This window comes from Erpetoichthys calabaricus, chromosome 3 (genome assembly GCF_900747795.2).
Source record: "Erpetoichthys calabaricus chromosome 3, fErpCal1.3, whole genome shotgun sequence".
Lineage (NCBI taxonomy): Eukaryota > Metazoa > Chordata > Cladistia > Polypteriformes > Polypteridae > Erpetoichthys > Erpetoichthys calabaricus.
Window position 1 is genome coordinate 112,052,283 of NC_041396.2, and position 26,270 is coordinate 112,078,552.

Consider the following 26,270-nt stretch of genomic DNA (forward strand, 5'->3'; position numbering starts at 1 on the left):
AAGTCGCGGTTCAGAGTTCGTCGCCTCAGTCATTCGCGGATTTTTCCTTAGAACCTATCTAATAATTGTTAGTGGAAACTACAAATATCCTCCGCAATTTTTATGGCTTTTTTCGTGGCAATAATGTACTGTAGAGAGAACAGGAAGCAACTGTAGAGGAAACGTGGCTTGGGATGGTGAAAGTAGCTAATAGAATTTGAAACTCCAACTCCCAGCAGTCCTTGCAGTGGTTCTGATTGGACTTCTGTTGAGGGTGCTGGGGCTGTCGGGGTCAAAGGATGTCTGCGCGGCTTTTAAAAAGGGGGCTGGTGACCAAAAGCAGAAAAAAGTTTTTGTAATTTGTGTTTCAAGTTCCTGTCTCTCTGCCTGCCTTCTGTTGGGTTACCTGTACTTATTCGTTTTGTCCTGGATTGTTTCGTGGTTGGCATCTGGATTGTCTGCCGTCTGCCTGTGTACATTATGACTGTAACTGGATTCATGGCCATCCTGCAAAGAAAGAAGCGCTCCTGAACCCGTCCACCCATCTTCACCATTTCAGGAACTAGCGGTAGGACTATCTTTACATTCCCATTCAACATGCGGATCTCTGAACTATCTATTTTCATCATTACATTTCATCCATTGCTGTCTTTCATGAACGTTTTTCATGATTTACTGTGTGTGTTTTGTTGGTGCTTTGTTATATTTAATGTGTACTCGCTGTAAGGGGAATAGGGGTCGTTTAAAAAAACGATGATAGGCTACTTTCACATTTCTCCCTTACTTGCAGCTGCTCTGTCACGTGATATGCTTCTCGCGTGACGCTACGCATACTTAAAAGCCTGAATAGCACCTGTCCTTTTTGGCTGATTGCTTTGTTTCTCTCTTCTCCCCCAGACATCCTTTGCTCTTGTTGGGGATCCCGCTCCCATTGTACTCCCCTATGATGTTTGTCTATTCTTTAATCGAGAACTAACTGCATACTGAGCTCGTTTTACTTCTGAAAGATACATGTTTGTTTGAAGTGTTTGAATAAAGTTCCTGTCTCTACAATCTCCTGTGTTTTCTGTGCAATTCTGTGACCCAAGCGTGACACCCTGCAGCACTGCAGCCTCACTGTCTCTGGGATTGAGCCGCTACACTGGACTAGCCTGCCAGCGTCAGCGTTTACCTCTGTGTGCTTGCGTGCTGCCAGTTCAAGCGCAGTTGGCTCAGTGATTTACTTAATTTCATCCATGGCGTCAGTTGCACCTTGTACATATTGTTCCAGTAGTTTTTAAAATAGTTTTTACTGTTCATTAGTATTGTGTAGAACGTTCAGTGTTGCAGTAATTGTGATGCTCTTTGCATGAAAAAAAATGTGCTCCATTAAAATTTCATTTTTTCTTTGTGAATTGTGATGTTTACTTAAAGTGCAGCAAAAAAAGTATTTGGCGTCCAGGGATGCATTAACCCTCAAGTATGTGGCAGTTTAAGGGTTAAAGCCCCAAGATGCCACCGAAAAGCCCTGCACCTTCTAAGGCTTCTGGCAATGAAAACACACTTGCATGAATTACAGTACATATAGCGGTAACATCTGAATTTTACATTCTAGCACTGCAGGATACACAGCAGTACAGTATACAGGTTTACCTTTACATAGTTTTTTTTTTTTTTAGGTAATGTATTAAGCTGAGTTTGAAATTAAATTAAAGTGTTTTGGGGGTATATTTAGGGTTTAAACTATAAAAATAGGCATTTTTTAACCACATCCAAAATTTGCGGTTTTTCATAATTCACGGGTGCTCTAGGAACATAACCCCTGCAAATTTTGGGGGTGTACTGTACAGCTTAAAACTGGGAAAAATTACAAAATGCACATGTGTCCTATGATGTTGAGTACTAGTTAGTCACACAGCACAAAAGCTTTTGTATATGCACATGATTGTTACCAGTTGCTCATATTTAATTTATTGTTGTTCATTGGTTTTTATGTTTTTGACATGTTATTTATATATATATATATATATATATATATATATATATATATAATATATTTACAATTATAGTTATTTCTGTAAACATTAGTGTGTCATGTACACACCCTGGACAATTTTGTTTTGTATTTCCAATGCAGTGCTTGGATTTTTTTTTTCCATATGAGCTGAAGATACCTAAAATATATTTTTTTTTCTCTAATTTCAGAATCTTGATGTTGTATTGTTCAGCTCTGACTTTCTTTGAATGAAAAGGAATACAACTTAAACTGAAGTGCTTTAATAAAACAGTAATGTTCTTTCTTTGTGTTTTTTTTTCTGTTCTAGTGAAGCTTACCCATCAGTTATCATTGAAAAAATTGAACTTTGCTACGATGCTGCTAAATTGATTTGCCTGAACCAAGAAAGGTAAGTATTCTATCCTCAGTCAAAAATTGATATTTAGACATAAATATTTTTGCTTATGCAGTATTTTTACAATATTTCTTATGCATCCCAATTTATGTATACTAGTCTGGTTTAAAAAAAATCTTTTACATATAAGTATGGTTGTGATTTTATTCATTCACTACATATGATGTGAATAAAATAAAACATTTATTAGCACCTCTTGGAACTACCTACAACCAGAATTCAGTTTTTTTTTTTTTTTTTGTCTGAGACAGCCTAAAGAAAACAGTTACAAGACTTGTGTGAGTATGTAAGGACCATTGCATGATCTGAAATAAACCATTGTAACAAGTAATTCACTCCAGACTTCATAAAGCTTTGGGGTTTAAATAATTGAACAGGGATGTTCACAAGACCAAGTCCAAAACAGAACTGTCAGACTGGAGGTAAGCTGGTGGCTTTAAAGGCCCATAGAGGAAGTGATGTCATCGGGGACAACGTCATCTGAGGTGCCGGAACCTGGTGGGATTTCCCGGGAATGGTCTGTAAGGAACTAAGAAAGACAGTCAGCCCATCCTGCCGCCCCCCTGGTCTGATGTGATATTAGAATTACTCAATCCCTTTAGCTGCCTCCTATTCGCACATGTGTGACACCATACATAGACAAGAAAAGAAATTTTCTTGCAAGCTGCAGGCTCTGTGTATTTTACAGCAACTGCAGCAACTTCCATCTGAATGACTAGTTTGGTTGCTTCATTAAGCCTCAGTTCACCTTTACTGCATTTTATTAGAATACTATAAGTGGGCTGTAAGAATTATATTTTGGTGTGAAAAACTGAGAATAGTCAGAGGACTTGTTAAGTTGCATCATTTTTTTCAACTCACATATACCACTTCAGTGTTGTGGGGAGCCAGAGAAGCACATTTTGTGTGTGTGTGTGTGTAATAAATTAGCCAGAGTTTGTGATGTGGTGTTATTTTTACCATAATAATTATTTTGATTTCTGAGCATTTTAAAATGCAATCTTACTGTTCTCAAGAGTTGCTCTTGTTCATTAAGTTTGTGAAATATTGAAAGTGCTTGTTGGTTAAGATATATGGGTGGCTTCTAAAAGGAGGTTAGCTTTGTTTATGTATAAAACATGAATTGTTAGGCTTCTAAGACTTGCCAAAACTGACAATCGTAGGATCAAGACAAAAAGACATCCTGACCTTAAAGAATCCAATTAGGATGAATTATCAATTTGAAGTACTGTGAAATTTCATAAATAAGGCACTTCAAATTTCCAAGTACATAGTAACCTTCCAGTTTCATACAAAGTAAGCACATTGTCAGAATATTACTAATAATGTATCTCCTATCAAATCAGCCCTTCCATACATTGTAATTTACAGAATGCATTGCTGTTGCAGATTATTGTTCATTTATGCCGCAAATAATGTAAGCTGAATAAATGCTTTCAACTGTACTTGAGGAAGTAAAATGATGCAGTAGTTTTTGCTTGCTCAAGCTCTCAGAGACCTTGTTTAAAATACTGCCGTTTCCACTGTCTTTGTGGAGTCTTCACATCTTCACCTGGAGTGTACTTTTCACTGTTTTCTAAATGAAAATGCACACAAGTTATGTGAAGAATTTTATTATTTACCAAAGAGTCAATTGCCAACAGAGTTAGAAATAGGTAGGAGCCTAAAGTTGTTAATCTTGTAGGTTATCATTGCGGTTTTTCAGGTGAGTGTGCTTGGCATTTTGATAATCTAGAACTGAATATTGAATGCAGACCCTCTGATCAAGAGGGAGCCAGGAGTATTTTGCTTCTTATGACTATGGTCCATTTATCATTGTTTTCTGTGATAGATAACCATGCACACAAAAGCAATTGTGCAGTCTACTACTCTTTCTTGCTGACTTAACTATTTTTAGCCATAGAATTACAGTTTACTCAAGTAAATATATAGAATATAAAATAAATATAAAGGTTTTACTGAGAAAAGTCTGAAAATGTTCCTAGAGTTTGAGAACTCTTTCAAAACTCTGTTGATTACAGTGGTCTAAAAGTATTGTAATAGTGGTTTCCTATTTTTGCTGTCAATGGTTTTTTAATGACATTTTTAAAAATGAACTATGATGAAAAGTAGTTTTCTTTTGATTGCAGGAAAAGAGCAAAACAAAATTTAATACATTATAGAAAACTGCTTGAAAAAGAAGGAAAACGTGTGTCTATCAACCCACAACCTTGCTGCTGCTTCACCATGGGATGCTATAAACTGGTAAGACATTTGGGATGAGATTTGCAAATAAAATGTAAAATAAAACCACAACTATTGAACCCTGGTTTGATTGTGGTCTATTGTGGAATTTTTATATTCTCCTTGTTGTTCTGGGTTTTCTTTCACAATACAAAAATAAGCTGATTTATTTACAATTTTTAATCTACAATGAGTATGTTTGTCAGTGGTTTTGTATTTATCCTCCTGTGGATGAACTTCTTATTTATAATGTGTTTTTCCCAAGATCTGTCAATAAGACCCCATTATTCAGAGCATATGAATTTGGTAAAAAAATGAGCAACTTTTAAACTCATCTAGTACTTTTATCCTAAGCAACTTATAAACCACAAATTCCTAGAATAACACTTTCCAAAAGATAAAAGTTGGGCTTGAGTTTTAGGCTAGCTGTCTGTGATGACTATAGAATTTAAAGTTCCATGATGTAGTTTGACAAGATCGGGTCTCACCCATAAGGATGCAGAAATTGGAGTAAGGCAGTAAGCAGAGTTAGAAATCACAATATGGTTCTATCATGTAATAACACTGTGACTAAGTTATGTAATATATTGTGATGTACTACTACCTTTTTATTTGACTGAACTTAAAGTTTAAATAATATCTCCATACACAAAAATATGTCTGCCTGTTACACTTAGCAAGAAAATCCCTTGATTTGATTGATCCCATTTAATGATTTCAGGTACTTTAGTAGGATCTAGGAATGGTCAGTTACCATACATAACACTCACATGTAGACATTGAACTTTACATCTGGGTGATTATTAAGTTTGTAGTGGACCTGTCAGCTAGTAACCGAGAACAGAATAGTTTATATTCTAAGTGTATGTTTGAATTAGGGCTGGGAATCAATAAAAAATTTTATAATTAATTGCATAAATCTGTGCAGTTAATCATTAAAACATATAATTATAAGTTAATACATAAGTCATGAAGTAAATAGACACTGAATCACAAAATGAATGTAGAATCAGCACAAAGGAATTAAGAAAAAAAAAATAGTTGATGGCATAGTTCAAACTTAAACTGTAACCTTAAACCTGAAATTTTAACAAATTACTACATCAGCAAATACAACCTGAATTTGAATGCCTTCCTAAAAGGCAAGTTAAAAAGAAGGCAATAAGGAAATGATGCCAATGTATTAATTTCCAACAGACATTTCGAAGTAAAAAAAAAAGAATGATCAAAATGACTGTTGACTTTGGGTACTGTTCTAGACTGATTTAATTGAAAGAATAAGCATTTCTTAAATGAGCATACATTAAAACTTGTGTTAAAACGCCTCAATTATTCATCACCATCCATCATTGAAAACTGTATTCTACACAAGTGCTGTGTCTGTGAATGCCAAACTCCGAGCTGCTTGCCGACATGCGTGGGCGGTCTGATTGTCTTGTTATCAGCTCAAGACAGAAATTAGGCAATCACACTTACAACTCTCTGCAGTGTATGAAAGGGGAGCACAGGATTGGAGAAGGGGGGAAAAAGAGCCAAGGAGAGATGAAAAAAAGAGAATGCAAACTGAGCTTAGAGATCAGCATTGGAGTGAAGAAAGAGAGAACGAGCCAGCTAGTATGGGGAAAGGCAGCGCGGTCTTTGGTCCCGTGATGGAGCAAAGGATCTGTGTTCTAGGGCCAGATGATCCCCACTGATTGTTCAGAGGAGTGGGTGTGATTGAGGTGGCATTCTTTCCAGGGATCAGAGGTATGCCAGAGTGAGTGAGAAGGAAGACGAGAGGACAACTGACCCCAAGCTGTCTGGCCGATGCCACTTGAAGCAACCAAGAAGGGGGTTGGGTTGGAGAGGACTGCGGCTGTTGAAGTCTCTGCCAGCTGAGCTAGCAGTGGGTAAGCTGGGGAGACAAAGAGGGAGTTGTGCTAGGCTCATCCAGGAGTGACAGCAGCATTTACCCAATGACTGTGATAGTTTTTTTTTTTTATTCTTGTTTTAAGTCTGTTTTTAATCTCACGGATTTCTGTTCTTTTATTGGATTATTTATGTATTGACATTTGAAAGCATTGCACTTTTGATCACTGTTTTGGACTGCTTTTAATAAAAGCACTAGCTCATTTTTGCATCTACCCATTGCTTTGTGTGTGTGTTTGTCCTCATCTGCCAAGCTCATCCAGTCATGACTATTGACAGTGTTGGGTTCAAAAGGTATCCAAACAAAAGTGGGAACATGGAGCTGACCTGCATCATTGCAGTCATATCAAGCTCTTTCTCTACTGTAATATTATGCAACAAACTTGAATGCATATGCTTGAATTAAATGTGCCCTGAGCATTTTGAATCATTAAATCTTAATCTTTGAAGGATTATCATTATCAGCATAAAATTGATGGGGATGAAGAAATAATACATTTTATTGTCTTCTTATTAAAGTAATAAATTGCACTGTTATTCCATTACCATAGATGATTCTAAAAATCTAAAAAAATAATAGTAGTTCATAGATAGGCAAAAAAAGTAAACTCAATATCAAGAGAAACTAACCATTAAATGTTAGGTTATTTCATAAAAGCTATTGAATTTAAGTCAATGTACGTTATGCTCAAATTATTTAATGCACTGGTAAGACTGCATCTGAAGTATTGTGTGCAGTTCCGGTCACCATGGTACAAGAAAGACATAGCAGCACTTGAGGCTGTGCAGAGGAGAGCAACCAAGTTCATCCCAGGACTTAAGGACATGTCCTACTCTGACAGAGAATTAAACCTGTTTATTCTGTGTGGGGGACCTAATCTTAATCAGTGGAAATTAATGTGAAATGCATTTAAAACTGAAGCCAGGAAGCACTTCTTTATGCATAGAGTTGTGTAACTACCAAGACATGTAGTTTAAGCAGAAATCCTGACAATCTTTAAGAAAAATCTGGATGAGATATTGTGACAGCTTAGCCATTAGCTAAACAAACAGGCCTGATGGACTGAATGGTCTCCTCCTGTTTGTCAGATTTCTTATTTGAACCTAGGATGGGCAGCAACACAAATTATTTGCAGATTTCTAGCTTTAATGCTTTTATATCATGTTTTAGATAGGTTGGGATTTATAGCATAAGCCCCCCCCATGAATGTGTAGTGTTTAATAGAATTATTATATATAACCTTGACCAATGGAGCACGTGTTTAGGACAAATGACAGTATAACACTGATGCAAAAAATAACTAACTTCATAAATTTTAAATGTATCCCTTAATTTTTAAAGAAATTGCTTTCCTGATGATCTTGTGATTTTTGTCAGCTCCTATATTATGCACATTCAGTTTATAATCTGTTTTAAAGGTAGAACATTTACTAGATGTAGTAAGAGTCTCCTTTGTTTCCATGTGATTTATCTTAGGTTCAAATTATGTTTTTAATGTATTGTGTGGTGTTTTGTTAGGGTGACATACACAAACTATGCTTATTATGCAATAGGCTGATTTTTCTTTCACCCTGAGTTTCTTCAGTTTTTTTTTAAATTCTGTCAGATATTTTATTCAACTCTAATCTAATTTGTAGACAAAGTATTATGATCTGTGAACATAGCAAAATGGGGTTGAGGCCACCAAAATAAGCTCCAAGGAACACAAAGGCAAAGACTATCCAGATGCAGATAAGTCCCAATAAAACACATGTAAGTAATGGTCAAAAAACAGAGCACAGAGGTAAAAAAATCAGGAAGTTCACAAAAAGCACAGCAATCAACAAAAGAAACTCACAGAGTGATAGGCAGGTGGCCCCACGTTCTGGGAAATCACCCACAGGAATCACAGAACAAACACAGATAATAATAAAAAAAGAATATAAAAAAATAAAAGAAATGTAATTATTAAAAAAAGTTAGAATAATGCAAATAATTAACACCAGTTACACTATTAAAATAACTAAAAGAATAAAAAGGGGACATAAAAAGGAATGTGAACACCAGCTAGTGGAGGAGTCCTGGTTGAAATTTAACAGTACTTCAGTATTAAATTCTAAAGACAGAACAGAAAATACTGAAAAACCAGAGAATCCGACAAGGAAAATAGCAATACTTACAAAACAAAGAACTTCAGATAAATGCAATGATCTCCTTGAGTCCTTGCTGCTCTTGCCTTAAATATCCAGAGTGAGGGCTCAGATGTGGTGATGCCAGGGTAGCCCCACCTCCTGGGCCTCCACCCCTAAAACACAAGTAACTGTGGCACATTTAAAAGAACAGTACATAATTACAAACAAAATGAAAATACATAAAAATATGAAAAGTAATGATTCAAAAATGACAGAAGTAACAATAAAATATAACATACTGAATACTTATATACTTATACACATTATAACTGAATGTGTTGATGTTATGTTGCAAATGTTTCAGCAATAGTATTTATTTGTGTGCTTCATTTTTTTTTGTATACAGGTTCTAGAATTGTTGCTCATCCTAGTGTACGTTTATGTGTATTTTGGTTAATTCACTCACTTTCCATTTTGCATTCAATAACTCTTTTTTGCCTGGATGTTTATTTGCTGTGTTAAACATAAAAACCTTAAGATATTCTTGTATGACATAATACTGTTTTTTTTTGTATGTCATGTGCATAGTCCTATGAGAAGAGCAACTGTACTGACTGGATGTTATCTACAGTAATGCTAGGTAATTATTAAAAGGATCATCATATCAAGAACTGTTCCACATTCTGTGCCTTCCACCTCCTCTCACATGCAAATTGTATTTAATTGCAACATTTTTGTACTTTTTGCCTGTAATTCAATTTATCCAATTGTGCAATTTATCAACTAATATTATGCAGAAGTCATGTGATAGGAGGGTTGGGGTAATAACAAGAGCATGTTATTTGAGATTGTGCCTGTTTTTGTGAAAGACTTTTGTGTTCTTCCTAGTCCTGCTTTGTGTTTTTGATTTGTTGACATTTTGCTGTCTGCTTTGTCCCAGATTATTGCCTGCCTCTAAATTCTCTTTCCCTCGGTTTGTCTGTCAGTGTTCATTGTTATTTACTCCTAATGTGTTCCCTGCAGCCCTTTTTACTTAGTCTGCCCTTTTAGCAGGTTTTTGTTTCTGAAAGGAGCTGCTCACACCTTGGATCCATGGCTAGACTGTGAAAATGTGATATAATCAGCACAGTTTGAACAAGGACTTTTTAATGAATACTCTAACCATACTCTCCACCCCATGACAGAATTGTATATGGCAGAAGTGTTTTTTTTTTTTTTTTTGCACTAGTAAAAGTGTGCCACCAGAAGATTTATATTTGAGGCATAATTGTTCAAAGAATGCAAACTTATTGTGATAATATTTTAGGTATTCACTATAAGCAGCTATTTAGGGTCTATGTTATAAAACATACTAGTAAGACTTTTTAATAAGTTATTGCCATTTTTCTTTGATCTGTAACATATTTAAGAGTAATTTTATTTTTACTGAAAAATATATTATTAATAGCATAGTGAATATAATATGTGAGAATATATGTGTGTTCTGAAAAATATATTATTAATAAAATAGTGAATGTTTATTATAGACTGTTTAGTTGCTTTTTATAATGGATACCTAAACTAAATGTGACAAACATTGTCTTTACAGTGGTCTGGAAAAGTCTTTATCCCAAGTGATATTCATGAAGTAAATACTTCTGTAGTTAAAAGATGGCTAAGTTATGAATAAAGTGAGCAACTGATAAAAGCATCTCAGCCTTAAAATGTCTTAAACAATGCAAACTTACTTTCAGATTGAAATATGATTTTGTATTTTAAATTGGTAATTCTTCAGACAGCAATGTCAAATCCTAGAGCATTTATTTTTTCAAAAGACAATTGTTGCCAAAGACAGCCAGCTCTGAATGATATAAATTATCAGGTGCCAGTACTGTAAGTCATACACAGAATATTTGAAGCAAAGACAATAGTGCTAATTACAAAAAATAAAAATCTGAAAGACAGGTGAAAGGTATTGAAATTAAAATGCTAAAAACAAATACATCTCAAGCATCAGTTTGTAAAGGCACTAAGTGCACAGCAACACTTGTTTTTATTTCTCCTGTTTCTCTTAACATGTGATGCTGTGTTACTGGTAATGTATAGCAACAGATACAAAAAGGGACAAAAGGATGGGCTTAGGGCAGCACCTCAGGTAATTCCCAACATCCTTTATATGAAATACATCATTTCATGTTGATATCTATTGCTTCAAGTTTGAAAACATGATGCAGCAAAGCTTAAAGTACTAGTCACCTTACCACACAGTTCAGTTTCTAGCTGAGGTGTCTCTTGTGTAGAATTTTTAATTTCTCCCTCTGCTCCCTGTGATTTGCTCTTCACTGTGAGCTTAACTGGGGAGTCTGAATTGGCCTAGTGTGAGTGTGTGCATTAGTCTGGACTGTGACACATTGTGCCTATAGCTAAATTGATTAGGCTTTGATCCTCAATACCTCCACCATGTCAGGAAGTAGGCTTGCTAAGAGATCAGGTGAACTTGCATAAACTGAATGTTTCAGTTAAGTGGGTTTCCTTTCTGTCGAGCCTGCCTCATGAACATTAATAAAGTCCCCTGCTTCTAGTTCCTTTTTTTATTCTAACTAAATGATGCATATAGTAGTGTCTATTAGTAAAGTGATTACAAAGTTGATTTTTTTTGTTTGTTTTATTATGCTGCTCCTAGTTGTATGATCAACACGAAGAACACCAGCCAACTTTGTGACAAATTGAAAAGTTTATAAATGACCACTTTTTAGCATTTGAAAATAAGGAATTACATTATATAAAACAATTTTTTTTTTTTTTTAATTTACAAAAGAACCAGGCAAAGAGCACGAAAAAGGTTTGGGGGGTATAGCCACCCAGTATACTAAAAAATAATGCAGGCAAATTAAACACATCTTTACAAATCAGAGTCTAAAATAGACTGGTTTCTTAAATATGGCTGAAACAGGAAGGGGATGGATCAGGTCGGCTGGAAAAGGAAATTAGGTCTTCAGTAGGTGGGTTCTGGAATAGATAGGATGTCATCAGTGATAGCAAGAAGTGATATCATCAGAGGGAAGGGTTGGTGGTGACGTCACTGGGAGGGAGGTATGTTCTTCTGTGGGTCTGCAGAGGGACAAAAGAAGAAAGGATCAGCTGACAGTACTAAGTCCTGATCTGACTGAGTAATAACACCATTTGTGCCCATTATCTGTCTCCCATGAGCACATGTGTGACAAATTATTCATTGAACTGTAATGTCCTCATATAAAAAAATCCATCCATCCATTTTCCAACCCGCTGAATCCGAACACAGGGTCACGGGGGTCTGCTGGAGCCAATCCCAGCCAACACAGGGCACAAGGCAGGAACCAATCCCGGGCAGGGTGCCAACCCACCGCAGCATATAAAAAAATGTTTGCATAATAACCTCTTCTTTCAGCATTTGCTCCCCATACTTAAATAAATTGGAGTTTTTCTGCTGTTGTATAGGATATGTGACTTAGCCAGTTTTGGTTCAAATCCCAAATGCAGTTTCTTTCACAGACATATTTTTAATACAGAAAATTTCATAATACACAAATTTCATATTTACTATATTCCTTTCTTTCCTTACGTCACTGACAGATTTATGTTGTAATATGTTGCAAATTCAACTTTTAAATGGCATAGGTTTGTCTATTTTATTTGCAGGTTGATGCAATTGATTACTATTCAGTCAGTGAAAGCAAGTTGGAAGAGGAATATGACAAGGAAAGAAACAATGTGACCTCAAAGCCATTGGGCATGGCTTTTGTTACTTTACAGAATGAAGCAATGGCAAATCTGTAAGCTTATATGTTCTTATTTTATTTTATCTTCCTTATGTTTGTCCTATTTATCAGTTATCCGTTTGTTTTATGAAATTACCATGCAATGCTTCAGGTTTTTTTAAGTATACTCAACCTCACTAGTGTATTCAGAAGGAAAAAAATGTAAAAGTTTTAAATTGTGTTTACTTACAGCATTCTTCAAGACTTCAATGCAATAACTTGTAATGGCTGTGAATGCAGACATCACCCAAACCCTTCTACTGTTAGCAAGGAACTGCAAGTTAACAAGTGGTCTGTGACATATGAGCCTGATCCACACAATATCTATTGGTGAGCTGCCTTGAAATTTGGCTGTAGATGTTTATTAATTATGATATTTTATTAAATGTTCAGTGATTGAAATAATTAAAGCAGATCTTGATTTTTATTTTGTTAGAAAAGTCAACTGTCTTGAAATCTGTTAGTCGTTTCTGTTTTGTGAATGAGTCACACCAGTGTGGTGCAATTGAATATTATAAACACCAATTAACAAATAAACTGTATACAACCTATATTTGTTAATAAAAGCATTGGTATGAAGTTGGTATGAACTATTATTGTTCATTTTCTTGCTGCAACTAAATGATTTTCGGCTCCTAGAAATATGGACGCTGATCCTCAGCCATTGTTTGCTGCCTCCTTTTCTTGTACATGAGGTCAATGCACATATTCGCACAGTCTGCTTCAGTTTTTTTGACTCCTTGGTTAATTTAGCATGCTATACTATTCTATTTATTAACAATATTAACAAAAGCCAAATGCACATTCTTTGTGACTATAAAGCTAGTTCTTCCATTCCTCCACAGCAACATTGATGTTAGCAGGTAAAAACATTAAACATTTTCATTAATGCTGAAGTATTTCATGCAGAGAAGCATTGATACATGGAACAAGTTATTATGAAGTATAGTTTTGCAATCCTCCTGTCCAGTAACTGTTTGGTTGAATGTTTTCTTCTCATCAAAACATTTCTTATGGTACATTTTTGTTAAGAAAGAAAAACTGGTTCTGCTTTAACTTGAAACTGTATTGTGTAACATTATGACCAGATTATTACAATCAAATGCATAGTGTCAGTGGACAGAGGATGAATACTTATTGAAAAAATTCCAGAGGTTATACTTATAACATTTATGTAGCCAAGTGACATAATATTCCAATTACATTGTACATTTAAGTTTCAGAAAATATAAGTACATTGTGCTGTAGAATACACTCAGTATTTGTTTAACTATGTGAGCCAATATTTTGCTCCAGGTATTAGTCTGACAGTAAAATCAAAGTATACTGCTGAGTTGTGTACATGTTTTTAACTTGTGCAAATATCTACAGTCAAAGTAAAAAGTATGTGAACCCCTAGGAATTATCTATATGTCTAATTCTCATATAAAACATGGTCAAATCTTCATGTCAGTCACAATAATAAACAAACACAGTCTCCTATAACTAAAGATACAAGGATTTTCAGAGAATTTTTGACCATATTGAATAAATCATACAAACTGTGAAACCAAAGGTTGGAAAAAGTAAGTGAACCCTAAGCTAATGACTTTTTAAAAAGCTCATTGCAGTCAGAATTTAGCACACCTAGAGTCCATTTAATGAAACGAGTTCAGAGGTGTAGCCCAGAATTACTTTGATTGATAAAAATCACTATAAACTTTGAGTTTGAGCTCTTGACAAGAAGCATATCCAGATGGGAGTCATGCCTCTCACAAAAGGGCTGTCTGAAGAGCTACGATCGAGAATTGTTAATCTACATAAGGCTGGAAAGGGTTACAAAGTCATCTTAAAGATTTTAGATATTCATAAGTCTACTGTTAGGCAAGTTGTCTATAAATGGAGACAATTTGGTATTGTGGCTACTCTGCCTAGAACTGGGTGCCCTGCCAAGATGACCCCAAGAGCACAACGCAGAGTCAGCAACAAGGTAAAGAAGAACCCTAGAGTGACAGCAAAGGACTTGAAGAAGTCATTAGAACTGGCTAACATCTCTGTTCATGAGTCAACTATGCACAAAACATTGAACAAGAAAGGAGTCCATGGCAGGACACCAAGAAGGAAGCCACTGCTATCAAAAAAGAACATTGCTGAATGCCTGAAGTTTGCGAAAGAGCACTTGGACACTCCACAACAGTACTGGGAAAATGTTTTGTGGAGTGATGAAACCAAAATTGAAGTATTTGGAGGAACAAGCAGAATTTCATTTGGCGTAAAAAGGGCACTGCATATCAACATCAAAACATCATCCCTACAGTAAAGTATGGTGGAGGGAACATCATGATTTGGGCCTGCTTTGCTGCATCAGGGCCTGGACAGCTTGCCATCATTGAGGGGAAAATGAATTCACAAGTTTATCAACAAATTCTCCAGGATAATGTGAGGGTGTCTGTCAACTTAAGCTCAGAAGAGGCTGGGTGATGCAACAGGACAATGACACCAAACATCGCAGCAAATCCACAGCACAATGGCTTCAGAAGAACAAACTCCGCCTTTTTGGAGTGGCCCAGTCAGAGCCCAGATCTCAATCCTATTGAGATGCTGTGGAATGACTTGAAGAGAGCCATACACAGAAGACAACCAAAGAATATGGAAGAGTTCTGCAGGGAAGAATGGGCTAAACTTCCCCCCTCACGATGTGCAGGTCTGATCTGCAGTTACAGGAAGTGCCTGGTTGAGGTCATTGCTGCCAAAGCAGGGTCAACCAGTTAATAAATCCCAAGGTTCACTTACTTTTTCCACTACCACTGTGAACATTGAATGCGTTTGTAAAATAAAGACATGAAAGAGTAGAATATTTTTGTGTGTCATTGGCTTAAGCTCATTATGTTTATCAGTACCGGTGACTTAGATGAAGATCAGATCACTTTTCATGACCAATTCATGCAGTAAACCAGATAATTTCAAAGGGTTCACATATTTTTTACTTAGATAGATAGTCTATCTATATATCTATATCTATATATACCGTACTGTGCAAAAGTTTTAGGCAGATGTGAAAAAATGCTGTAAACAAAGAATGCTTTCAGAAATATAAATGATTGTTTATTGTTATCAATTTACAAAATGCAAAGTAAGCGAACAAAAGAAAAATCTAAATCAAATCAATATTTGGTCTTACTACCTTTTGCCTTCAAACCAGCATCAATTCTTATAGGTACACTTGCACAAAGTCAGGGATTTCGTAGGATTATAGTCAGGTGTATGATCAACCAATTCTACCAAACAGGTGCTAATGATCATCAATGTCACACGTAGGTTGAAACACAGTCATTAACTGAAACAGAAATAGCTGTGTAGGAGGCTTAAAACTGGGTGAGGAACAGCCAAACTCTGCTACCAAGGTGAGGTTGTGGAAGACAGTTTCAGTCATGGCAAGGTTGAGCACAACAACAAGACACAAGGTAGTTATACTGCATCAGCAAGGTCTCTCCCAGACAAAGATTTCAAAGCAGACTGGGGTTTCAAGATGTGCTGTTCAAGCTCTTTTGAAGAAGCACAAAGAAACAGGCAACGTTGAGGATTGTAGATGCAGTGGTCGGCCAAGGAAACTTAGTGCAGCAGATGAAAGACACATCAAGCTTATTACCCTTCGAAATCGGAAGATGTCCAGCAGTGCTATCGGCTCAGAACTGGCAGAAACCAGTGGGACCCAGGTACACCCATCTACTGTCCGGAGAAGTCTGGCCAGAAGTGGTCTTCATGGAAGAGTTGCAGCCAAAAAGCCATACGTCCGACGTGGAAACAAGGCCAAGCGACTCAAGTATGCACGAAAACATAGGAACTGGGGTGCAGAAAAATGGCAGTAGGTGCTCTGGACTGATGAGTCAAAATTTGAAATATTTGGCTGTAGTAGAAGGCAGTTTGTTCGTCGAAGGGCTGGAGAGCAGTACAATAATGAGTGTCTGCAGGCAACAGTGAAGCATGGTGGAGGTTCCTTGAACGTTTGGGGCTGCATTTCTGCAAATGGAGTTGGAGATTTGGTCAGGATTAATGGTGTTCTCAGTGCTGAGAAATACAGGCGGATACTTATCCATCATGCAATACCATCAGGGATGTGTATGATTGGCCCCAAATTTATTTTGCAGCAGGACAACGACCCCAAACATACAGCCAAAGTCATTAAGAACTATCTTCAGCGTAAAGAAGAACAAGAAGTCCTGGAAGTGATGGTATGGCCCCCACAGAGCCCTGATCTCAACATCATCGAGTGTGTCTAGGATTACATGAAGAGACAGAAGGATGTGAGGAAGCCTACATCCACAGAAGATCTGTGGTTAGTTCTCCAAGATGTTTGGAACAACCTACCAGCCGAGTTCCTTCAAAAACTGTGTGCAAGTGTACCTAGAAGAATTGATGCTGTTTTGAAGGCAAAGGGTGGTCACACCAAATACTGATTTGATTTAGATTTCTCTCTTGTTCATTCACTGCATTTTGTTGATTGATGAAAATAAATGATTAACACTTCCATTTTTGAAAGCATTCTTTGTTTACATTTTTTCACACCTGCCTAAAACTTTTGCACAGTACTGTATATATACAGTATGTGTGTGTGTGTATATATATATATATATATATATATATATGTGTGTATATATATATATATATATATATATATATATATATATATATATATATATATATATAATATCCACAAAGGGAGAAAAAATGAATCACGTATCATAAAGTAGTTTTTATTCCTGAGCTTTCAGCCCCTACCAGGAGCCTTCATCAGAGGATAATGCTTAGACATACAAGAATCAAAGGCAATATATAGCAAAATTAGGTGGAGGAGGGGGGTATTGGTCGTAACGTTTTATTTATTATGAATATGTTCTACTTAAGTTTGCATATGCTGGGTTTATGTTCTAAAAGTGCCAGAGAACTGGCTGAATCTTGGCTATCAGACAAAAATGCCATTAACAGACTTTTGGACATAAACCTATATATATCTATATATGTCATGTTTGTGAATAAGAACTGTATTGTCTTTATGTCTGTAAAGGAGGAAAAAATTGAATAAAGTTCTTCATATATTATACACATTTGGTATAGTAATACATTTTCATATAGCTCATTGAAAAAGAAGCCAAGACACAGGTTAGAAAGCCAGCTATAGAATATGACTTTATGCAGTATTATTAGTAATTAATGACAAATATTGATAATTGACTTTCTATTCTGCAAAATGTTACAGTAATTTTCTGGTAGGAGAATTAGATTTTTTTTTTCTTTACTAATTTTTTAATTATATAGTTCATATTTATTCCCAACATAATGTGACAAAGGATTATATTTAACAGAACTATTGGAAGGTGAGGAGCTATGGTAACTCCAAATTTATTTAGTTACATTATGTAAACGTAAGTCAGGGGCATAGCGAGAGCATGGGACCAAGTAACGTTAGCCCTTTAGACTTTGCAAATGAGAAATGCCATAAATCTAATTGAGTTAAACAATAAATAGATGTGCTTGATGAATAGTATGAACTTATATTTGTCTAGCAGACTGAGAAAGAGGGCATCCAATCTAAAGTTGATTTTCATTTGTTATCCAAAAATCTGATTGTGAGGTCCCATTCCCATTGTTCTTTCAGAATATAAAAAGTTGTTTTAGTATAGCTGTAATGTAACTTCTTAGTGATTTATTTACCAACAATAACTATGTGGTAAAAAAAAGAAAGAAGGGACAGACACAAGTTTTACTACTTTTAGTAATACTTCTGATTTCAGGAATTGATTGAGCTCATCACCTTGAGATCCAGAAAAATATAATCTGAATGAAATATTAATTTAATCTTGAAAAACAAGAATATTGTAGTAGGCTCTGTTATGCCCCTTAGTCCTTAAACCTCACACCATGGCTTCTTCTGTGTTAACCCATGGGCGTATAAGGGTCACCAAAACCACAGTGCCATTATTCTGCTCCTGGGATTCATGTTCCTCTGAACTGTGCCAAGCATTAAAGCAAACAGGACTATGACATACATGTCTGTCCTCTAAACTGAGAACTGAGCAAGACCTTTATGCTGCTATCTGGTGGCCTAGAGAATTACATTGCCCCCTGTCAATTCCAGCAACTTGATGCCTTGTGCCCTGACAACTCTGAAGACATCTTTTATCTCTACCAGTTCCTGTTGGTTGCTGTTTATTCACTCTAGTATGCAGAAATATGCACTGGATTTCAGTTCTTTCTATTGTTGAGGCTCTTGGCACAGTCTCTGCACATGGCCAAAAATTGCCAAGTTGGTGGGACTACACAATTTAAAATGTAACCTTTATATATACACCTTCAGCTCCAGTCATTCTCCAGTGAATTTGCTGTCCCTAGGGTGTCTGGTAAGCCATGCAGATTATTGTCAACATCTCTGTTTTATTATCATTGGCATTTATTTTTGCCCACATTTGGTATATGTTGTATCCACAAAACATCCTTTGAGATGCATTCATTTTATTTACATCTGTGTGCAGTACCCTTGAGGCATCTTAACTTTAAGTAGCAAGACATTCTTTTTAAAGCTCTTTGACAAGTCTTTTAAACAGTCATCTGGATTACTTTTTGTTTGGTATACAGGTTTTCTGAGGTTTTAGGATGATTTTGAAATTTGTTTTCATTATTCAAGTCTCATTTCATACAGTCTGAGCAGTCACATTTATAAAAAGTATGATGGATGCCAGTATGTAAAATAGATGTGGGGCACTGAAGTTCAAAACTTGAGGGGGTAAATTGGGGGGGTAAAGGGGGTACAATTCATAAATTTCAAAATCATCCTAAAACCTGTACACTGTACTGTTAATATGTTATGAACAAATCTAATGAGAGAATGTAGAATTAGGGTGTTATGGGTCAATCCATGCTGCAAGTAATCATTTTCAATTTCTATTTGCATTAGGGAGAATATCTCCATCCAAGGAATTACATGGTGGAGCAGGTACCTGGGTGTGAATTTTGTCCTCTTTTTATTGCTCTTCTTTCTCACCACTCCTTCTATCATCATCAGTACTATGGACAAGTTCAATGTTACTTTGCCTATTTACTACCTGCATGTAAGTGCTTTCTATTGCAATTCTTCATGTTAACAAAAGTTAAAACTGCTTAGAAAGAAATTAAATACTGTGTTGCTGTGTTGTTTTTAAGACAGTGGAATTTGGGTTGACTGCTTTCAGTCATTTAAACCATATGTTCATTTCTATGTAATGTACATCTTACATTTGATCACAAATTAAGTTTTAGAATAGGTCTACAGTATTTTCTGTGTATTATATAATATATACTGGTAAGCATATGTTACTACCTATTTACTTTGTTACAGACTGTTATTATGGTGAAATAAAACAGACTTGCATCATTTTAAAAGACAAATTATGTATTTGGTGATTATTAGTAACTAGGCCTATAATTTTTGGTTTCTCATCTCTAAACATTTGCTTTCTGCATTGGAATGGTGCATTTTATGTATCTCATAGATGGTCACATTATGTTTCTTATGCATAGTATGCAGGTAAAAATGGGCATAAGAACAAAAAGCCTGTGCTTCGTAGATCAAGCTGTTGTATTTTTTTTTTCCTCTTCTGCAGAATGCCGTCATAAGTCAGTTTTTTCCTACACTTCTCCTGTGGATGTTTTCTGCTCTTCTTCCAACAATTGTATACTATTCAACAATACTTGAGTCACACTGGACAAGGTACATCCCAATGATTTCGATTTGTATTTACTAATTTCTGTATTTTCCACTGATAATTTGTTCAATTATATTTAAATTAATACATTTTGCATCTATATGGATAGCACAGTTTTCAGCACAGAGTGTGCCTACCACGTTACTGCTATGCAAGCAGTGTACTGTATATACTTGCGATATCATCATGGTGAGAAAACAACATTCAGCTTTGCTGTGTTGTGAATAGCCCGAAAAACATCCATTAAATTCCCAGGACACTTTGCCACAATATCTCTGAAAAGGACGGATGTGTAATGATTACCTCCATCAATCCAGGGACGCGCCCATTCCAGCAAGCATAGGGCGTGAGGCAGAAACAATCCCTGGACAGAGCATCAGCTCATTGCAAGGTGAATACAAGCACACACAAACACTAGTGTCATTTTAACATCATCAAATCCCCAAACCTGCATGTCCTTGGAAGGAAATTGGAACACACTGTGGAAACCCTCCAGGAAAACATGCACACCCCATGCAGGGAATACCAGGGACATGATCTCTACGAGGCAGCAGTACTACCGCTTGGCCACCATGCCACCCACACATGTGTAATTATTAACAGTAATAATTATTTAAATGAAGTTAACAATTTATCTGTAAAATGTAACATACATGCTTTAACACATTTAATCGTGAAAGTGATATCAAGTATCTATACTAATAAAAGGCAAAGCCCTGACTGACTGACTGACTGACTGACTCACTCACTCACTCACTCACTCACTCACTCACTCACTCACTCACTCACTCACTCACTCACTCACTCACTCACTCACTCACTCACTACTAATTCTCCAACTTCCCGTGTAGGTGGAAGGCTGAAATTTGGCAGGCTCATTCCTTACAGCTTACTTACAAAAGTTAGGCAGGTTTCATTTCGAAATTCAAAGCGTAACAGTCATAACTGGAACCTCTTTTTTGTCCATATACAGTAATGGACTGCAGCTCGCTGGCCGTGGGAGGCAGGGTTGCGGGGGTTGCGAATCGCGTCATCACGCCTCACACGTAATCACGTGAACTGACTGTGAAGGAGAAAGGACGGCCTTATATGGCATTCATTTATAAAACAGCGGACAGGCTGTGTAAAGGCAGCTTCACAAAAAAACAGATCCTTAAATTGTTATTGGTATATTTTCCCTCAGTTTAAAAAGGTTTTCTTTTCTTCTTAATAAAAATTTAAAAGCAGAACTTCGCCGCTGCAAAGCGCGCCTGACTTTATTGAAAAGAAACTAAACTTGCAGCGCCGCCGCTATGCTATGACACTTGCCTAACGCCTGACTTTATTGAAAAGAAACTAAATTTGCAGTGCCGCTATTCAATGACACTTGCCTAACGCCTGACTTTATTGAAAAGAAACTAATCTTGCAGCGCCGCTATTCAATGACACTTGCCTAACGCCTGACTTTATTGAAAAGAAAGTAAACTTGCAGCGCCGCTATTCAATGACACTTGCCTAACGTCTGACTTTATTGAAAAGAAACTGATCTTGCAGTGCCGCTATTCAACTACACTTGCCTTACGCCTGATGAGCCAAGAATTAGGGCGAAACACGTGTCGCGTACTCTTTGCATTATTTGACAGTAAACTATTTTCAACCATTCTATGATCTGCTTCTCACAACTGAAGGCACTGTGGCTAATGTTAGCTGACTTGCTGGCCAACCATAAGCGTTACCTGGTAGGTAACCACCCATACAATCACATTGTGATTCAGACTACGAATGCCGTGAATGTAATTACCCCGATCTACATACTAGAGAAAACCTCAATGAAGAAGAAACAGTGTGTAAGCATACATATTAACACATGTGCAATTAAACGTGTGCATTTACGGGGTGATTTCTCAGGCTTAAAAGATCGCCTTTTATTAAAAAGGTAAATGCAAACTGTTTTCATTCTGAAGGGCACAAACCACGTTAGATTTCAGCCGTTAAACGCGCAAAAATGTCGGTACACCAGATAAATAAGCGCAACATATTATCAGTTGTATTGTATGCTTGCAATACATATAGAAATGTGTTAATCGTTAACTAATAGTATGGGATGGTGTTTTTCGACTCGCACCTTGATTTAAACAATTCCATGTCTTGGTGGGTTTGCGTAGCTTATTGTCAATATCTTTACACCTGTTTTTAAGACTTATTGACTGAAACGGGTTTTCACGAAAAAAGTTAGGGCTTTGCTACAGGATACACCCTCCACAAGTTAAGGAAGTAAAAATAAAGGTATATATTTCTGTTTTATTTAAACATTTTAAGTTTGTATGCATAGCCCCATTTGGCTGTTTTAGTTTTTTTTTTCTTTCTTCAGTAATATTTAATCTCCTTAAAGAAAAACAACATATGCATTTTACTTTTTTGGTATCTCTTTAGTAATATTTTAGTGTAAAAGGATAACCAGTATTTAAACCTTTTATGTTACTTTATAAAGTTATTTTACACAATGTTGAAAAATTAATAAGAAAGCTACATATTTTGGCAGCTGCTGCTTTAATTTTCAATGAAATGAAAAAAGCTCTCCAAGAGAAAACCTCAATGAAGAAGAAACAGTTTGCACTATCTAAAAAGGAGAAACCCTCATTTATAAAGGTTTGCTGCAGATGACTTAACTGAAAATAAATGAATAGTTCCTATGTGTATAATACATATTTATCTATTTGACTTATGCCTTTATTCCAGCAACTTGCAACATCTGAGGTACAATTTGTTACATTACTTTTGTTTTTTGCAGCACAGGCAGGTGAAGTGACTTCCTCAGGGTCACACAATGGTGTCAGTACCAGGATTTGAACTGACAAGCTCCGGGTTTGCTGAAATATTACTGAAGAAAGAAAAAAAAACGAAAACGGGCAAATGGGGCTATGCATACAAATGTCCATCCATCCATTATCCAACCCACTATATCCTAAATACAGGAGCCAATCCCTGCCAACACAGGGCACAAGGCAGGAAACAAACCCCGGGCAAGATGCCAGCCCACCGCAGGGCGCACACACCCACAAACACCCACACACCAGGGACAATTTAGAATCGCCAATGCACCTAACCTGCATGTCTTTGGACTGTGGGAGGAAACCGGAGTACCCGGAGGAAACCCAGACAGACACGGGGAGAACATTCAAACTCCATGCAGGGAAGCAAACCCGGGTCTCCTAACTGGCACCTTTCACTGCGCCACCATGCCGCTCGCTTTCATGAAAGCCCCTTTCAGTCAATTAGCCTTAAAAACAGGTGTAAAGCTAAACTTGCAGCACCGCTATTCAATTACACTTGCCTAACGCCTCTCCTAAGGGGAGATACTGTGGGATCTGGGCATCAGTCAAAGCACCAATCACAGGCCCGATTAGAAAGCGGGAAGCTGTGATTTGTCGTCTCCCTCCCTGGAATATCATAAATTTAATGTATTCTATGTGGCAATCACTGCCTGCTGCTGTTGTTGTCAGCGCAGGATGAAGCCCCAGAAGCACAAAGCAATTAACAGCGGGGACAGCTTTATAATGACATTTACGACATTCTACTTTAATGACAGAATAAACTATGCATTTATAAATCGGGAAAGGAAAGTGAAGTGTACTGAAATGAACAAAGTTCTGTTAAAGTAGAAAGTATAGGGAACATTACCTTTCTGTTAAAATACTTGCATTATCATGATATTTCCCTCTACTTACTCTTGACCTATTTTCTTCAGGGATAAGTATACTCAACAGGTTCATTACCAGGTTTTCCTACTGTTGCACCTTAAGATTAACACACACATACATAGATATACACATACATACAGACCCTAACCACAAAAGTACCATATTAAAGACACATACACATGCACGTTATTCCCTAGCACTTTAATCCACACAAGTACCGTATGAATAACAAATGTACAGTACGCTTTCCCTAGTATTTCAAGAGACTTACTTATTATCGGCATGAACTGCATACAGTGTTTTAAATATAGGGTGATCCAGATCTAATTATGCAACTTTTAATGCAATGCAATAATTGCATAATTAGATCTGGACCACCCTGTATATCTCAGACCTAAATATTACTTTGGTCTCTTGGAATATATTCAAACATACAAAAGCTCAATATCCCTGGCTATAGGCCATTTATCAATCAAAAACCCCTTACTTTACGTACTGTTCCCTACTACTGGATGGAGCTCTCATTCTCAGCCTTAATAAACCTTGCAGATCGGAGCATATGGCAAACTTCCAACTACTCCAGGTGCTCTTAATATCTACTTTATTACTTCAATCACTGTAGATATAAAGACAAAGTATAGAAAATTAAAAGCTGTGGTATTTATTAAAGAACAATAATGCCAGTAAAGAAAAGCATAAAAGAAAATGTAGATAGATGTAGAAACTCTGGATATATATATATAGTCTTTTGAAAAACTCATGGAAAATTAAAGATGTCAAAGATGAATGTCCCCGGGTGGCTTTTTAATTCAGCAATTGATGTTCATGAAATGCTTTAGCTGACGATCAGATGAAACTGGTCACACGTGTCTTGGTTTCCTCTTTTGACGTCACCCTTCTGTCATCGCTGTTTCCCCTTCTGATGTCTCCTTCAGACGAGGCATATCTATACTAATAAAAGGCAAAGCCCTCACTGACTGACTCACTCACTCACTCATCACTAATTCTCCAACTTCCCATGTAGGTGGAAGGCTGAAATTTGGCAGGCTCATTCCTTGCAGCTTACTTACAAAAGTTAGGCAGGTTTCATTTCGAAATTCAAAGTGTAACGGTCATAACTGGAACCTCTTTTTTGTCCATATACTGTAATGGACGGGGGCGGAGTTGCGTATCGCGTCATCACGCCTCCTACGTAATCATGTGAAACGCCTTGGGGCCGATCTGGAAGAAGGTAGCGCAGCGCCTTGATTTAAACGATTCCATGTCTTGGTGGGTTTAATACTGTGTAAGCATACATATTAACACGTGCAATTAAACGTGTGCATTTACGGGGTGATTTCTCAGGCTTAAAAGCTCGCCTTTTATTAAAAAACTAGCAAAATACCCGCGCTTCGCAGCGGAGAAGTAGTGTGTTAAAGAGGTTATGTAAACATATATATACATATACATATATATACATATCTACATATCTACATATACATATATATATATATACATATACACATCCACATATATATACATATATATACACATACATATACACACATACATAAACACACACATATACATATATACATACATACATAGTGCGTTGTAACACAGGCTGTGATTGTTACATGGGAGGGAGACGACAAATCACAGCTTCCCGCTTTCTAATCAGGCCTGTGATTGGTGCTTTGACGGATGCCCAGATCCCACAGTATGTCCCCTTAGGCGAGGCGTTAGGCAAGTGTAATTGAATAGCGGTGCTGCAAGTTTAGCTTTACACCTGTTTTTAAGGCATATTGACTGAAAGGGGCTTTCATGAAAAAACTTAGGGCTTTGCTACAGGATACACCCTCCACAAGTTAAGGAAGTAAAAATAAAGGTATATATTTCTGTTTTATTTAAAGCTTTTAAGTTTGTATGCGGGCAGTATGGTGGTGCAGTGAAAGGTGCCAGTTAGGAGACCCGGGTTCGCTTCCTTGCGTGGAGTTTGAATGTTCTCCCTGTGTCTGTCTGGGTTTCCTCCGGGTACTCCGGTTTCCTCCCACAGTCCAAAGACATGCAGGTTAGGTGCATTGGCGATTCTAAATTGTCCCTGGTGTGTGGGTGTGTGTGGGTGTGTGCGCCCTGCGGTGGGCTGGCACCTTGCCCGGGGTTTGTTTCCTGCCTTGTGCCCTGTGTTGGCAGGGATTGGCTCATGTATTTAGGATATAGCGGGTTGGATAATGGATGGATGGACATTTGTATGCATAGCCCCATTTGCCCGTTTTCATTTTTTTTCATTCTTCAGTAATATTTCAGCAAACCCGGAGCTTGTCAGTTCAAATCCTGGTACTGATACCACTGTGTGACCCTTAGGAAGTCACTTCACCTGCCTGTGCTGCAAAAAACAAAAGTAATGTAACAAATTGTACCGCAGATGTTCCAAGTTGCTGGAATAAAGGCATAAGTCAAATAGATAAATATGTATTATACAGTACACATAGGAACTATTCATTT

The 26,270-nt window shown here is 36.8% G+C and overlaps 1 protein-coding gene across 2 annotated transcripts in view; it reads left to right on the top strand.

Annotated features, from left to right (window-relative positions):
- Positions 1 to 26,270, top strand: part of LOC114648310 (CSC1-like protein 1) — a 178,682-nt gene that overhangs the window by 104,455 nt on the left and 47,957 nt on the right. For both annotated transcript variants that reach the window (XM_028797283.2, XM_051925535.1), the window contains exons 10-15: positions 2,283 to 2,363; positions 4,499 to 4,613; positions 12,270 to 12,403; positions 12,581 to 12,718; positions 19,320 to 19,473; positions 20,005 to 20,111. In XM_028797283.2, the coding sequence (XP_028653116.2) occupies positions 2,283 to 2,363; positions 4,499 to 4,613; positions 12,270 to 12,403; positions 12,581 to 12,718; positions 19,320 to 19,473; positions 20,005 to 20,111 (729 nt within the window). The remainder of the gene's footprint in view (positions 1 to 2,282; positions 2,364 to 4,498; positions 4,614 to 12,269; positions 12,404 to 12,580; positions 12,719 to 19,319; positions 19,474 to 20,004; positions 20,112 to 26,270) is intronic.